Below are 17538 nucleotides of genomic sequence, written 5' to 3'. Positions count from 1 at the left end.
CCAGATCTTCCTGCCACCCAGCCCAGTGGCCCTGGGATCTTGAAGTTCTGTCCAGTTAAGAAGTTCCTTCACCCAGATTTTAAGGTTTCCTAAATTGTACAGAATAACTAGTTGGGCTCTACTCAGATTGCAGCATGGGGTGGGGGAAGCAGCTACTTCCTGTTTCCTGTGAAAGGTTTCAGTCATAGTCCCCCTCTCCTCCCACTTGTCCTAGGTTCAATCAAATGTTGTAAAACCACTTTGGGTTCAAGGTACATGGTGTGCTCCTAAATTAGAAACTTCAAAAAAACAAAGAGGAAAACAGAGCTTGTGGTTTTCACACATCTAGGAAGCTTGGGCCTTTCTAGCACATATTTGCCTGTGATAAATAGGGCAGTAGGAAAGGCCTGACTGGAGGCAGCTGGCACTTCAGGAGTTTGTTAGCATCTTTTTGGAACTTTGGTTTTTAACTTACATTTGTTTACTTTGTGTGTGTCTGTGTTTGGGCTTCTTACGTGTTATATATGCAGTGGGTTGTTTGTTTTAACACAGAGCCACTGCCCCAGTCTTCCCTATAGATTTTAGTTCCTAGGCTGGTCAGATGGTGGCAGAGTGGATAAAGGGACTTGTCACCCAACTACATGGCTCAAGTTGGTTTTCCAGGACACAGACACACATGGTGGGAGGGAGAATCAACCCCTACAAATTGGCCTCTGACTTCTGTATTTGTGCACAATAGTAAATGAATAAATATACTAACGTGCTTTTAAAACACTAGATTTTAGTTCCTAAGGGCAGCAGAGTTTTTGTTTATTGCCATATTCCTAGGCCAGTGCTTAGCACAGTCATAATCAGGAAATAGAGTTCACTGTAGTGGCACCTTCCTGCGGCAGAAAATAACAACCTAAAGGAGATCTTTGTCATTTTAAACCTAGATTATGGAATCGACTGTGATGAAGTAAATGAATTAGATCAGTTACTTGATCTAAGAGAACAGAATTCCAAAGAAGATAAGAAACTTGCCCAGAAATACTTAGAAGTAACTCACTGAATTGTCAGGACAGAATCCTCCAGGCCAGTAAGAGCTAAAGCCCTCCCAGGTGTCAAGATTGCTGGGGTTAGAACAGAGGTTCTCAACTCCTTTTAAGTGACCTTTCACAGTGGTTGCCTAAGACCATCAGAAAACACAAATATTTACATTATGGTTCATAATAGTAGCCGAATTACAGTTGAAAATAGATGGTAGTTTTGTGCAACGCCTCTAATCCCAGCACTGGGGAGACAGAGGCTGGTCCTCAGCTGAGTTCAGGACAGCCAAGGCTACTCAGAAACTCTGTCTTGAAAACCTTAAAAAAAAAAAAACATTATGGTTGGGGGTCACCACAATATGAGGAGGTTTGTTAAGTGTTTATAGCACTAGAAAGGTTGAGAACTACTGGGTGAGGCATGAGGTGCAGCAGTATCTGCAGTTTGGTGGGAGACTAGTACCAGCTTTCCCAGGGAAGAACACTGAGATGGGTGGGGAGTGATGTCTTCCCTTGTGGGGAAAAATTTCTCAATTCCAGTGAAGTCAACGCGGAGAGGCTAAGCCCTCATCATCCATTTGTGTGTGTGTGTGTGTGTCTGTCTGTCTGTCCATTTGTCTATCCATCCCTGGCCCTCCCTTTCTCTTTTCATTCCTCTTTCCATGATTGACAAAGGGTACCCAGCTGGGTTTGAACTCAGTCTGTAACCCAAAGAGTCCTTGTCTTTTCAGTCTTTCTCCTTCAGAATGCGGAGTGCACGGCATTTAGGAGCATGCCACTGTATCTGATACGTGTGTGTCCGTCTAAATTAGACACCGACATTCTCGGTGTTAGCATACTAATCTCTGTCAACCTTTTCTTTGTTCTCTGCTTTATTTTAACCCTAAAGAGGTGACTGTTGGACTTCTAGGATGTGTGATGAAAAAGACGCTGAAAGGGGCAGACTCCCACTCACCCTTGCCTTTGAGTTTAATCATGTTTGTAGATCCAAAGAACTCAGACTTTGGTAGCTGAAGACATGTCAGTGTTGAAGAGCACTTTTTGCTTTTGTAGAGGACCCCAAATCCAGGGGCATCCAACAGGCATTCGTGTACTGTATAGCATTCACATACCTAAGTAAAATGAGTACATGGGTTGTTTGTAGTTACTCTTTTTTTAAAAAAAAAAAAAAAGGTGGGGTGGAGAGAAGGCCTCAGCAGTTAAGAGTGCTCACCGGCTGCTCTTCCAGAGGATCCGGGCTCAATTCCTAGCACCCACAGTGCAGTTTACAACTGCTTATAATTCCAGTTCGAGGGAATCCAATGCCTTCACACACATGCAAGTAAAGCATCAATGCCTGTAAAAAAAATTTAAATAAAAATTAGAAAAGAGCTGGGCAGTAGTGGCATACCCCTTTAATCCCAGCACTCGAGAGACAGAGGCAGGTGGATTGCTGTGAGTTCAAGGCCAGCCTGGTCTACAAAGGGAGTCCAGGACAGCCAAGGCTACACAGAGAAACCCTGTCTCGGAAAAAACAAAACAAAACAAAACAAAAAAACCAAACAACAGCAACAACAACAACAAAAAAAAGTAAAAAACCCAAGTAACTTTCTATACAAGAGTTTAAGAATAAACTAAGACTCTTAACTAGCACCTTACATGCTGCCAAGGTCAAGTAGCAAACATCTCTGGTGTGGCTGAGCCTTTCTAATTGTTATGAGCAGTTGGTTCTCCTTCCCTGGCTTTCTTCTCGTGTCTGAACAGCAGCATATCTAGACTTGCTCACCGTGTCTCCTCGCTGCTTCAAAACTGGTTTCATGTTGCATGTGTGCTGCCACCTGCTCTGTAAGAGAGGTGTTATGTTGGTGGGACCATCTGTGTGTCTGGGGAGCTTTGCTGTCCTTTGTGGTAGTTACTAGCCACATATGGCCATTTAATATTAAATATAGTATAAAAACAGACACCTTGTGCTCGATAAATAAGCACCTGTAGCTGCTGGCATGGGAGTTGCAGAACATGTATACACAACCTACACCACCATAACAAGCCCTCTTGCACAGCGCTGCAGGGCTTCTTTTGTATGAATGTGTTAATGTTTTGTGTCTGTGCTGTTGATGGCATTCAGGTATATAAACTTTTCCTGTTAGAAACTGTCCTGTGGCCGGGCGTGGTGGCGCACGCCTTTAATCCCAGCACTCGGGAGGCAGAGGCAGGTGGATCGCTGTGAGTTCGAGGCCAGCCTGGTCTACAAAGTGAGTCTAGGACAGCTAAGGCTGCACAGAGAAACCGTGTCTCGGAAAAACCAAAAGAAAAAAAAAAAAAAAAAAGAAACTATGCTGTGAGCTGGGCGTGGTGGCATATACCTTTAATCCTGGCAGAGGCAGGTTCGAGGTCAGCCTGGTCAACAACATGAGTCTGGTACAGCCAAGGCTACACAGAGAAACCTTGTCTTGAAATTTTTTAAAGGAAAAAAAAATTCTTTATTTTATGTGTGTGTGGGTGTTTTTGTTTTGTTTGGTTTGGTTTTTCAAGACAGGGTTTCTCTGTGTAGCCTTGGCCATCCTGAACTCACTTTGTAGACCAGGCTGGCCTCGAACTCACAGCGATCCACCTGCCTCTGCCTCCCGAGTGCTGGGATTAAAGGCGTGCACCACCACGCCCAGCCGTGTGTGGGTGTTTTGTCTGCATGAATGTGTACCACATGCGTGCAGTTTTTATGGAGGCCAGAAGAGGGTCAGGTTCCTGGGACTGGGGAGTTACAGATAGTTGTGAGCTGCCTTGTGGATGCTAACAATCAGACCCACTGAGTCAACTCTCTAGCCTCTAAGAGGTTGTTCTTTTTCTTCTATGATATAAATGTTTTGTGGAGAGGTCTTTTTTTTTTTTTTTTTTTTTAAATGGTGGGCTGGAGAGATGGCTCAGAGGTTAAGAGCGCTACTTGCTCTTCCAAAGATTCTGAGTTCAATTCCCGGAAACCACATGGTGGCCCACAACCATCTATAATGAGATCTGATGCTCTCTTTTGGCATGCAGGTGTACATGCAGACAGAACACTGTAAACATAATAAATCTTTTTTTTTTTTTTAAATGGTACTCTCTCATTTCTCACCAGTGTCTCATCAGTTCTAAATCTAGATGAGCGGACCTGCACATTTATACCATTCATGTTTATTCACATAGGGTTGTGCATGCTTGCAGGAACCAAGTTGCGCTAGAGGCTGCCTGAGGTTGATAATCAGGTTGTCTTCCTTGGTTGCTGTGTTTAACTTTCATCATGAGGTGAGGTGTCTTGCTACAACCTAAAGCCCACCATTTAAGCTAGTCTAGCTAGCCAGCTTGCCTGTCACATGCTGGGATTACAAGCCTACAACACGCCTACCCAATAACCAACCACTTTTATTTCTCACTATATTCCCAGTAAGTTCACATGAATACCTCTCAGCACAGTGTTCATTTTAGTTTCTTACTGTTCTGTGTATTAATTTTCTTCAGAAAGCAAGCCTGCCTCCCTAAATTCCAATATTTGTTTGTGTCAGCCATTGGATGCAACCAGTGTCATGCTACTGTTTCTGTAGGGATAGCCTTCGTCTATCTGGTTGGACCTTTCACCCAGACACCCATCGCCTACATGCTTGCTTGGAAATTCTCTCCCCAGAAAATGTCTATGTGTGGGTAGAAGGGCTCAACTTTTGGACTGTATTACTCAGGGAACAGTAAGTCATGTTTGAGTTTTTGTTGTTGTTGTTTTTTTAATGTTTATTTTTAATTATAGGCATGTGTACATAGGTTCACATATCTATGCACGCTAGGAGCTTCAGACCTCATGGAATGGGAATTACACGACTTTAGGAACTGGACATGGGTACTGGCAATTGAATTTAGGTCCTCTGCAAGAACAGTATGTAGTTTTAACTGCTGTGCTGTCTCTTCTAGTTCACATATGCTCCTTTTATTTTAAATTTTTTATTACTTTGTCTGTGGGTGCACCTGTGTGCGTGCGTGCGTGTGTTTTGGAGGGGGACATCTTGTGTGAATCAGTTCTTTTCTCCCATCACATGGTTCCGAGGGATGGAACTCAGGTTGTCAGGCTTGGTGACCGCATCTTTATCTGCTGAAGTGTCTTTCCAGCCCTGTGGTGGTTTTTCTTTTTAGTTGTTTCCTAATGTTTAGAGGGGAAATCACTAAATATATTACACTTTAAAATCCAGATAATTTGACTTGGGGCTAGCTCAGTGGTAGAGCATTTGCTCAGCAGTTGTAAGGCCACAGGGCCAACCTTAGCACAAGAAGACAAGAAGTAATTTAGATACACAGCTTTCATCCATACACACTCCTGCCACAGGACTTTTTTGCCAATGCTGTTTGTGTTTCCACAGCTTGGAGCTTTTTTCCCACTCCTTACTCTTCCTGATACTGTCATCTTCAAACCACTGTACTGTGAAATACTTACAATTTTGGTTTTCTTGTTTATAATTAAATTTATACTTGATACCGTTTTTGAGATTGAAGCTCATGTTGGCTGCTCTAACACTTGCCATCCTCCTGCTTCAACCTCCTGGGCCCTGGAATTAAAGGCTTGTGTACCACTCCATCCAGTTGAGTCTGGGAGGCTGAATCAGGAGGATCTCTTCAAGTTTGAGGCCAGCCTGGGCTACATAATAAGATCAAAAGTGAACCAGGTCTTAGTAGATTGGTTGTGTCATCTTCCTGCACAGAATATGAAGGAATTATTTCTTAGATTTTAGTAAATGCTGGCTTGGAATAAGACTTTGAATATTGAAATTTGTCTGACTGGAAAAGAGCTCTTGTTCTGACTCAAACCAGCATGCTTGTTCGTAAGTACTCTGTCTTTTTTCCACAGAAAGTGCTTTTCTGCCCTGTAAAAGAGGCACTAGAAGTGGATTGGGGTGAAGAGAAAGCCAAGGCTGCCTTGAAACGCACAGCCCCAGACTACTTTCTGCTGCAAGGTGAGGCCTGGAGATGGAGCCACCTCAGGCAGGTGCCAGCTGGGACTTGTACTGTGGCCCAGTGTTGAAGCCGTATGTGGGCGCCTCTGTCTCCTCAGCACAAGGTCTGCTTCCTGGTGACTTTGTCAATTGGTCAGAATGACTTCTTTTCCACAGTTGAGCCTGAGATGACTATAAGTTCCTCAGCATCTTGGCATCTTGTCTTTGAATTGAATTGTTTGCTTTTTACCCTTTACAATGAGGCCTTACATAGAGCCCAGACTGTCTTGAACTTGAGGTGATCCTCCTGCCTCAGTCTCCCATATTACTGTCCATTCTACCTGGCTTGTCCCTTTCTGAATGAGCCATCTTCCTATAGCCTTGCTGGTATTCAGGAGTTACATAACAAATTACTGCTTGACCTCTCAGTGTTGCTCCTGTCCCTATCATTTTCAGTTGTTTATTTTCAACTTTATAAAGATCAGGGATTTCTTTTTTCTTTTAAGATTGTGTGACTCTGTGTGTGTGTGTGTGTGTGTGTGTGTGTGTGTGTGTGTGAGAGAGAGAGAGAGAGAGAGAGAGAGAGAGAGAGGGAGAGAGGGAGAGAGGGAGAGAGAGAGAGAGAGAGAGAGATGGTGTGTATGTATGTGCAAGTACAGTATATGTATATCCAGAGTGCAGAAGAGGGTGCTAGACCCTCCCTTGGAGCTGTAGTTGTAGATGGTTGTGAGCCATCTTGTCAGTGTTGGTACCAAATCTGCGTCTCATGCAAAATCAGCAAGTACTCTTACCTGCTGAACCATTGCTCCAGCCCCATCGAGGTTCAACTTTTAAAATACCACTTAAATAATAATTTCGGAGGTGTGGTACATGCTTATAATCCCAGCACTTGCGACTCAGACACAGGAGGAGCATCAAACTCAATGCTCAGCTCTAGTGTGTCTGAGGACAGCCTGTGATGCGTGAATGCTGTCTCAAAGTTGGGAAAGGGACAGAGGATAGGGAATTTCAGGGGATGAACTATTTAAAAACCCTGGATGTCCATTGATACAGAAATATTTAAGTGGGTTAAGTAGGAATGAGTGTTAGGCATGTAAGAAATGCCTCCCCTCAGGACTGTGGGACCCTGTGTGAAAGAAGTGCCAGCTGGGCTGTGACAGCACCTGCTCCTCTGGGCCAGGGCTGCCTGCAAGTCCTCTGTCTGACAAGGAAGCAGTAACCTCTAGTTTGCAGCATCTGTGTGTATGATGAAATCTTTCTAACAGTTGCTTATGAAGCAACCCCCGAGTCTTACCTGGGCTGTCTTTGTCTACTAGTGTGGTTCTGGCTCTGGTTGCTAGGCCTTGGTGGGGAGCATTCCTGCATTTAGTGTGAAGAGATGAGTGACATCACTCAATATCCCACAGCCGCTCCCATGGCAGAAATTGAGACACTAGAAATGTCATTGTCAACTCTTGCCTCACATAGTCCTAGCTCTGGTCAGGGATTCTGGTATTCAGCTAGCTCAGAAACGGTGAGACTGTCTCAAAGAAAAAGAATAGGGAAAAGGGCTGTCAGGTCTGAGAATGGCGATTTCCATAGAGTCCTCCCCTCTGTCTCAAGATCACAGCATTCCCCCTAAGGTGGGTAGATAGATAATCCACAGTTTGGCTTTTTATTTGTATTCATCCATCCATCACAGGTTTTTCTTTGTAGCCCTGGCTGTCCTGGAACTCAATTTGTAGACCAGGATGGCCTCGAACTCAGAGTGCCTGCTCTTGCCTCTGCCTCTGCCTCTGTATTTCTGAGATTAAAGGAATGGGCCTCCATGCCTGGCTGTTGGTTTTTATTTATTTTCTTGGTAAGAATCTTAATGTAGTCCCAGCTGGCCTCAAACTCAATATCATGAGATCTTGATCTTTCTGACTTTCCTCAAATAGTGGAATTATAAGCATGTGCCTCCATTGCCCAGTTTTTGTGTGCTACTAGGAATGAACCCAGGGCTTTATGCATTCTGGGTAAGCACTGCAAGCTTGGGTCCAGCCCTTTGATGTCTTATGTGGGTCTGGGTACCAAGAGCATCCAGGTGCTTGGACTTGCCCCAGCAAGAAACAAGAGCTGCCTGTTTTTGCTTTTGTTTTTAGATAGCTACATAGCTCAGGCTGACCACCAACTCTCAATAGTGCTTCAGCCTTCCAGGTGCTGGCATTCCAAGTATATATGTCACTACCTGACATTAACTGTGATATAGACCAGGCTGGCCTCAAACTCACAGAGATCCACCTGCTCTGCCTCCAGGGTCCTGGGATTAAAGGTGTGTGCCACCACCTCCCAGCTATTGGTTTTTTGTTTTTGTTTTTGTTTTTGGTTTATTTGTTTGTTTGTTTGTTTTTTGAGATGTATACTTAATGAAACCAGGCCTGGTGACACTGGACAATAATCCCAGGTTGTTGGGAGGCTGAAGCAGGATCTTAGCAAGTGAAAGGTCTCCGTACTGTAGCATGAACTCAAGGTCAGCCTAGACAATTTGATAAAACCCTGCTCAAAACAAGAAGTGCAAGACTAGAGGATGCATCCCAGTGGTTGCCTTGCCAGTGCAACTGGCCCTAGGATCCATAAGCAGTATCAAAAAGACACTAACACACACTTAAACAGACCAAAACCAAAAAATCACATGATGTATCATACATCAGCAGGGTTGTTTGAAGTATAAAAATGCACAAAGACAAATATACATGTTTCATTAGATTATTTAGAATTCAGGTTTAAGGGACTGGTTAGTTGTTTTTTGTTTTACTTAATTAATTATTATGTATACAGTGCTTTTCCTGCAGGCCAGAAGAAGGTATCAGATCACATTATAGATGGCTGTGAGCCACCATGTGGTTGCTAGGAATTGAACCAGGACCTTTGGAGGAGTAGTCAGTGCTCTTAACCTCTCAGCCATCTCTCCAGCCCCTTAGTTAATTTCTTATTTTTATGTCATAGATGAGTAAACAAACTTCCCAAAAGGCAGATTGCTACCTGCACCCCCACCTCCACTCACCTACCTCCACCCCACAGGGTTTCTCTGTATGGCTCTGGCTGTCCTGGAATTTGCTCTATAGACTAGGCTCGGCTCAAACTCAGGAGATTTCCTTGCCTCTGCCGCCCGGTTGCTGGAATTAAAGGTGTGCACCACTACCACTCAGCAGCAAATTGACTTTTTGTTTTTTGTTTTGTTTTGTTCTTGGTGGGGCGGGGGGTGGGGGGGTGGGGGATCGAGACGGTTTCTCTGTATAGTCTTGGCTGTCCTGGACTCACTTTGTACACCATACTGGCCTCGAACTCACAGTGATCCGTATGCCTCTGCCTCCTGAATGCTGGGATTAAAGGCATGCACCACCATGCCCAGCTGCAAATTGACTTCTTTACTCAAGATTCCAACAACAGTTAATGACAAGCATACTTCTCAGAAAGCTGGTATAGCACATAGAAGCTGATATGCCACCCTGAAAAGAGGAATGAGGTCAGTGGACACAAGAGCCTTTTGGTCAGGGGCTAGAGATGTGGCCCAGTGGTTAGGAGCACTGGCTGCTCTTAACAGAGGACTAGGGTTCAGTTCCCATCACCCACCTATCCAGCCCTCTTCTGATCTCCATGGGCACCAGGCACACATGTAGTGCACAGACCTATATGCAGTCAAAACTCATTACACAAATCTAAAGTTTTGTCCATTAATTAAAGGGGTGGAGGGCGTGGGGGAAGAGTCTCATGATTATTGTAACCAAGCAAGAAATTTAAAAAGTACATATAGTCGAACAGAAAAACAGACCAGGCCTTGACCTCCCTGCATCTGGATGTTCCAAACAGTTCTAATTGTAGCACCTCTGGAAATGCACGACCACTCAAGAGATAAAAGCAGGGACTTGACAGATGGCTCGGGAGTTAAGACTTCTTGCTTTTCTTCAGAAGACCCATATCTGGCAGCTTGTAGCTGCCTGTAACTTTAGCTTCGGGGGATCCAATGCCCTGTTCTGTCTGGCCTCCATAGGCATTGGCGTTCACACAGCCAGACACACACAGAGGATCTGCAGAATGGCTCAGCGGGTAACAGCTCTTATGGCTTGAGTTTGATCCTCAGAATCCACATAATGACGGCGACAACCAATGTCACAAAGTTTCCACACATGTGCATATCCCACACAACAGTAATAAATGCAAAGTAAAGGAAAAAAGAAAACCAGAGCACACAGATAGGCATACAGTGGCTATGAGGAATTGTCATGGGCTGCCAAGAAAGCAAGTCCCAGGAAGCAGGTATGTGGGATGTCTAGAGAAAGACGAATAGGCCCGTATGTTATGAAGAACCAGGGCCTGGGATAAGCAGGAAGCCTGGGATTTTATTATATCTAAGCTGATTACTATGTGTGTGCAGTTTGGTTTTGTTTGATTGATTTTTTTTTTTTCCATTGTGTGTGTGTCCACTTAAGTGTGGGTGCCCTCAGAGGCCAGAAGAGAGTGTTGGATCCCCTCAAGCTGGAGTTAACAGGTTTTGAGGCCTCTCACTATGACTGCTGGAACTGGCTTCTCTGGGTGAGCAGTACTTGCTCTTAAGGGCTATGCCCTCGCTCTACCCTGCTTTCAGAGAGACACACACACACACACACACACACTCTATAGCAAAGTTGGCCTTGAACTCCTGGTCCTGCTTCCACTACACCCAGTTAATTTGATATTTTCATGTGATAACTTAAATGATACTGAAGGATCTCTAAACCTAAGAGTGACCTTGCTCTTCTCCTGTTGGCTGGATGACATACCATAATCTATATCCAGCTGATTGGAAAGATGTGTAAGTAGTTTTTTCTATTTCCAGGCCTGATACTGTGGCCCATATAAGCTGATGATTCTGTACTGATGACTTCATGTACCCTGATGGTGCCCACTGAGGACAGGGTGGTGGGCTGTGATGCACCCCTGAGAAAAAAAGGATCTGGCCTCATTTCCCCCTTGCCTGGTGAGAAACACTGGGTGCTAGATAGATGACTATTCTTTTTGTTGTTGTTTGTTTTGGTTGGTTGGTTTTTGATTTTTCGAGACAGGATTTCTCTGTGTATCCTTGGCTGCCCAGGACTGGCTTTGTAGACCAGGCTGGCCTCGAACTCACAGTGATCCACCTGCCTCTGCCTCCCGAGTGCTGGGGTTAATGGCGCACACTACCACACCTTGCTTAGATGACTGTGAGTGACTGGTTACTGCTTGTCTGCTCATTTGTTCCACTTCAGTGTGCAAACTATCCACATGTTGGTGTCCCTTCATCCTTCTGGTATCCGCTCCCCAGGTGCTGGCAAGCCTTTTTTTTTTTTTTTTTTTCCAGACAGGGTTTCTCTGTGTAGCCTTGGCTGACCTAGACTCACTTTGTAGACCAGGCTGGCCTCAAACTCACAGCGATCCTCCTTTCTCTGCCTCCACAGTGCTGGGATTAAAAGCGTGCACCACCACGCCCAACTTTCCCCCCCTTTCCTTTGCTTTCTCTCTCCATCCCACCCATACCCCTAGACACCTATACACTTTTTTTTTTTTTTTTAAATAATTAGACAAGAAGTTGTCTTAAGATGTCCCTGAAATTGTGATCCTCCTGCCTCAGTCTTTCGGGTGACTGGGGTAATAGCATCATCAAACCCAGCACAGACCAGGCTTGATGCCCAGTGTTTTCCTGGCTGGGTGCGTACAGAGTCCCATGCTGCTCTACTGTCCCTGTGTGTTTGGGAACTAGGTGTTTTTCCAGTTAGTCTAATACAATAGTGGTCACACTGAAGGCTTCCTGCTGCATTTTTTCCACTGTCTTGAGAGCTGTCCTCTCCATCTGTGAGCAGAAGGGGCTGATTTTCTTCTTCTCCCATGGTGTGTTTCAAAACATTAAGTGTGAGCTGGTTTCCTGTGGCAAAAAGTTGACTTTGATTTGTTCTTTTTGAGGTTACTGTGAGTTTATCATAACAGGAGTACTAAAAATAGTGGCTTGTATGGAAACTGTTCACTTACCCCCATGGACAGTAAAATGTAGGCTTAGCTAAGAGCAGGAAGGAGTGGACCACATCTCAAGATGAGTTGCTATCAGAGGGTCCTTGCTGTCCCCACTCTTAGTCTGGTCTAATAAACCATGGAAAAATACTTAGCACATACTGCAGACTCAGAACTGAAGGCAAAAATAACCCAACATCAAACATGTGGGGTCCATCTGGTATTTGCAAGATCTGTGGCTAAGAATCAGGAGGAAGAATTGATCTCCTTACCAGTGGATTCACAAACCTTAGCACCTTGTGAGGAAAGCCGTAATGTAGGCTGTAGGAGGAAAAAAAAAAGCTCTCTCATGTCAGTGTTCAGCATGGCTGAATTACTCCACAGTTGTCAAAGCAGACTGTTAAGAGCACTCTAGGAGCTGGGAGAGCAGACACCTCTGCTGCAGATTGAGGGAAAGAGAAGGGATAGTGTTGCCAGCCAAACAGCAGCGGCTTCTCAATGGATGTGGTGTCAGAACCACCCAGAGAACCCTGAGAAAGTGAGCCAACTAATAAGAGTGATGTGTTTCTTGACGGTTTCCTAAAGCTTTCAGGTGAGCCGCGATACAGTAGGGAAAGAAGCCGTACCTCAGACAGTGTTGCACTGAAACAGGAACAAAAGGAGTTCTTGACTGCAGTGGGTTTATTTTGTTGTTTGTTGAGACGGGATCTCAACCAGGATAAGTCAGTGTGGCCTCAGAACTCACTATGGAGCCAATGCCGGCCTCAAGCTTCTCCTCTCCCTGCTTCTGCCTACTAAGTGCTGAGATTACAGACCTAGGCTGGAACAGGCAGGCCTTGTTTTAATGCAGTGGTTTGTATGTGCATCAGCCTGAAGAAAGAACTGAAAATTATTAGTAGCTTTGTTTTTTCAGTGTTCACAGCTCTGGAAACTATATACTATAAATTCAGGAATGAGCAAACAGGTAACCAGTATGAATAAGGACAGCTAGATTTTCTTCTTAGCAGAATATTGTGTGTATGGAACACAGAACAGGCTGGAAGGAACCCTGAGAGAGAGGGTGGGGCTAGAGGTGGCAGGCCAGATATGCTTGTGGCTTCTCATCTGCAGATCTGGATGTGTGTGTGTGTGTGTGTGTGTGTGTGTGTGTGTGTGTTTGTTTCTTAAATTAGTGAATCAAAAATTTAAATGCAAAGGCACCCTGGAGGGGCAACTCTGGCTTACTTAGATCACAGTAGATGCTTTTTCCACTAAGTGGAACCAAGGCTTCTCAGAAAACTGGATGATTCCAGAGGTAGGATAGGAAAATTACATATGAGTTCGTAACTTCCTGCTGTGCCAGAAAATACAAAAGTGCTTAAGAATGGTGGCACAGCCAGGCAGTGGTGGCACACGGCTTTAGTCCGAGCACTCGGGAGGCAGCGGCAGGTGGATCCCTGTGAGTTCAAGGACAACACAGAGAAACCCTGTCTCGAAAACAACAAACAAGCAAACAGAATGGTGGCACCTGTCAAAAGAGTAAGACTAGGAACCAATAGCTGTATTAGGAGAAGTGATGGATTCCGCACCCCACAGATCCGGTTTCTTTGTGTAACAAGAGCCCGGACTGCGCTTAAGGTGAAATTCCTTGTGTACATTCATCCCTGGCAATGCGAGTTATGTTTCTTGTCTAAAAGATTAGAGAGAAGCCTGTGTGGGGAGTGGAGGGTGTCCAGGAAGGCACCTTCTCTACAGTTCTACTTCTACCATGTGCTGGTGTTAGGGGGACTCCCGGAGCACACGTGTGCCTGTAAACAACTACTGCTGGTGACTGCAGAGAGAGCCAACTTTATCAAAAGCTGCTCAGGGCCTTCCAGGGTACAACAAGTAGTTGGGCAGTACAGGGTAGACTATGGTGCAAAGGGTGGATAGAGTGAGTCCCCTCCTCCTTCTGGGTATGGGCAAATTCAAGATAAGCACAAGGGGCTGGACATGATGGCTCATAGGTTAAAATGGCTTGCTGCTCGTGCAGAGGACTAGACTTCAATTTGAAGTGTCCATATCATGGATCTTACAACCATCTGTATATAACTCCAGCTCCAGGGGATCTGAAACCCTCTTGGGTACCTGTATTCACGTGTACATATATTCATGTAAAATATATTTTTATGCCCGGTGTGGTGGTACACATCTTTAATCCCAGCACTCGGGAGGCAGAAGCAGGTGGATCCCTGTGGTTTCGAGGCCAGCCTGGTCTACAAAGTGAGTCTAGGATAGCCAGGGATACAGAGAAACCCTGTGTTGAAAAACCAAAAAAATTTTTAAATGAAAATGATGGAAAAAATTTTATGTGTGAGTGTTTCTCCTCCTTGTATGTGTGTACACATGAATGCATGCCTGCTGTCCCTGGGGGCCAGAAGTGGGATTTGGAGCCTCTGGAACTGGACTTAAGGATGGCGTAACCCCGACATGGGTGCGAGTAGTCATAGTTGGGGTTCTCTGCAAGAACAACAACTGCTCACCTGGGCTGTTGTGCACGTCTTTAACCCAGCACTTGGGAGGCACAGGCAGGCAGATCTTTTGAGTTCCAGGACAACCAGGGCTATACGGAGAAACTATATCTTGGAAAAACATTCAGCCAAATGAAAAGAAAAAAAATTAAATCTTAAGGGTAGAAAATCATGCATACTTAATGTGTTAAAAACCAATATGCTCATCCAGGCGTGGTGGTGCATGCCTTTAATCCCAGCACTGGGGGAGGCAGAGGCAGGTGGATTGCTATGAGTTGAGGGCAGCCTGGTCTACAAAGTGAGTCTAGGCCAGCCAGGGATACACACAGAGAAACCCTGTGTGGAAAAACCAACCAACCAAACAAACAAAAACCAATATCCTCAAGTACGGTGCGTGGAGTGGGATGGGGTTGTGGCGGACATCTTTAATCCCAGCACTCAGGAGGCTGAGGCAGGTGGATCTCCATGAGTTTGAGGTCAGCCTAGTCTACAGAGCAAGTTCCAAGACAGCCCTGTTTCAAAAACCAAAAAACCCAATATGCTCTTGAGTTCTGTTTTGACCCATTTATTGCATTCTCTTCCTTTTCTTTTTGGAGACAGAGTTTCACTATGTTCTTGTTGCCATCCTAGAACTTATGCGGATCTGGCTACCCGGGGATACATAGTAAGATCTTGTCTCAAAAAATTGGCAGCCCATAGCCAGGTGGTGGTGGTGGTGCACGTCTATAATCCCAGCACTCGGGAGGCAGAGGCAGGTGGATCTCTATGAGTTTGAGGCCAGCCTGGTCTATAGAGTGAGGTCCAGGTCAGCCAGGGCTACACAGAGAAACCTTGTCTGAGGGGCGGGGGAATGGTAGCCCTTTCACATAATGCAGCATGTACTACATAGACAAAGCTGGAGCTCATCCTAGGTGAACCCCCTTCTCACACTTACTCCCAGAGGGCCACTGGGCTGGTCACCTCCTTATCACCACATTGGTTCATCTAGATATCCAGGCCTTTCTCTGATGTTCTTTTTATCCCACAGATAGTCCCTACTGCCCAATTCTATGCACCCTACCACTAAGCCATGTCCCTAGGCTCTTTCTTCGGAAAAAGAGCTCTGACTATAGGTACACACTGGCACCTACAACTGGGATCTGCTCGCTGTGGAACTCTGTGCCTCTGTCCTACTTAATCATCTTTTCTCTCCAGGCAGCTGGAAGCCGATGCTGTGGTTGTTCCTATTCCCTGTGCTCCTGTCCTTAGCCCTTGTCCTCACTGTCCTCACTGCTCAACTTCCCACTTCCCTTTCCTGTGTTTGCCTTAGGTTTCCTTCCTCTTATCTGATAGCACCTCTGGACAAGAGCTAGCTAAATGTGGCTTCCTCCCCTCTTGCTTGTCTAGCACTGCTCTGATGCTGTGCTGCTTGCTAAATGAGGACTGGTTGACGTCTCTTGGCACCTGTTCCAAATTTGGAGATTCTAACCAATTCTTACTCTGTTGCTGCATTAGTTTATTCTAGGCCCTTGTGAAGCTGTCTAGAAGAGGTAATTTGCATAGTAGACTCTTGGCCATTTTCCTACTGTTCATCAGCAAGGAAATGCATCTAAGCCTCAAAGAGCAGGGCTGTGCCATTCTGGAGGACTGCTGCTGGCCTGGCTACCCACACTCAGGCACGTTCAAATGGGTAGGAACTTGTAGCTGGCTGGGAGCTGGCCCATGGGGAAGATGTTGTTTTTCTGAGGCAGCTACTTCTTGATTTCAGAACTTAGCCTACCAAGTCTGGGATTCACAGCTTTCTTCCCGTAGAAAAGTACTTGAGGTTAGTGCTAGGGAGATGCCTCAGCAATTGAGAGCACTGGCTGCTTTCCTGAAAACCCTGGATTTGATTTTCAGCATCCACATGGTGACCTACAAGCTCCTGTAACTTTAGTCCCAGGGGATCTGACACTCTTTTCTGATCTCAGTGGACCCCAGGCATGTACACACATAGGCAAAATACCCAGGTGTGTTTAAAAAAAACAAAAACAAACAAACAAAAAAAAAAACAGGGTTTCTCCTGTGTAGGCCAGGCTGGCCTTGAACTCAGAGATCTGCCTTCCTCTGCCTCCCAAATGCTGGGATTAAAAGTGTCCACCACTACTGCCCGGCTAGTTATTTTTATTTAAGAAAAAAAATCACCTAAATTTGTTTGAATTTGAAAGAAGTTTGGGTCCACACTTTGCTGTGTACTAGTTAGTAGCTTCCTGCCAGTGAATAAGTCCTATTACTTTCATGGGTCCTATTTTCTCCTATTACCTCCTGAGTGCTAAGATAATAGGATGAAGGCACCACACCTGTCACTACTGTAACATTCTTAAGTTGTGTTTCCTAGATCTCTACCTGAACTCATAACCTTTGCCAAACAGGCCATAGGCAGGCAGCACTATTCAAGCATGATGCTCCCCAGTGGAGAACTCCTGAGGAGCAGCTAGCCATGAGGAGACACCTGTGATAATAGGGTAGCAACTGACTGCTTGATTTGCTGCTGTCGTGACCACAGGTGTTTAAAAATAATTTGTAGGCAAAAAGCAGTGGTGATGTTTATGTCTGTGCAGCACTTGCTTCGAGTGGTAGGCTTGAGAGACTAGTCATTGAGAAAAGAGGAAGGTAATACTATCTGAGGAAGAGCAAGGGTGATTCCCCAGCAGCTTCAAGTGTGAGAAGGCAGGTGCTTAGTCCAGGAACACAGTCCCAGAACCTCAAGTCCAGAGGCTGGGTGATTAGTGGAGGCCAAGTCGTGCTATGTCCTCGTGTGCTTCGCCAGTGACTGTTATCTTCATGGCCACGCAAGGGCAGATCACGTTCCATTTTCACACGGACAAGTCTGAATCAGCTGTTAGAGTTAAACTCAGCAAACCCTGTGTCCCCAGAACCTGTTTAAGCATCACCTCAAAAGTGCTGTGAGGCTGATTGGTGACCCTGACTGTGAGACTCTGAATGGTGCCAATGGAACCATTACTTTATCTGAATTTCAGGCACTCTGGGGCCATGACTTACTCCACAACCAGATACAATAATAAGCCACATTGTTAGCCACCTGCCTTGTTTTGTCTTTGCAAGCCATGTCCCCTGCCCCCACTTCCAGCATCTGCCTGTGAGCTGTTGACAAGCCCC

General features: G+C 45.3%; 1 protein-coding gene across 1 annotated transcript in view; it reads left to right on the top strand.

The window, feature by feature from the left end:
• Positions 1-17538, top strand: part of Sae1 (SUMO1 activating enzyme subunit 1) — a 54077-nt gene that overhangs the window by 21349 nt on the left and 15190 nt on the right. The window contains exon 6 of the mRNA XM_051162467.1: positions 5845-5950. Within this exon, the coding sequence (XP_051018424.1) occupies positions 5845-5950 (106 nt within the window). The remainder of the gene's footprint in view (positions 1-5844; positions 5951-17538) is intronic.

Source organism: Acomys russatus, chromosome 19 (genome assembly GCF_903995435.1).
Source record: "Acomys russatus chromosome 19, mAcoRus1.1, whole genome shotgun sequence".
NCBI classification, from domain to species: domain Eukaryota; kingdom Metazoa; phylum Chordata; class Mammalia; order Rodentia; family Muridae; genus Acomys; species Acomys russatus.
This window is presented reverse-complemented; position numbering and strand designations above follow the sequence as displayed.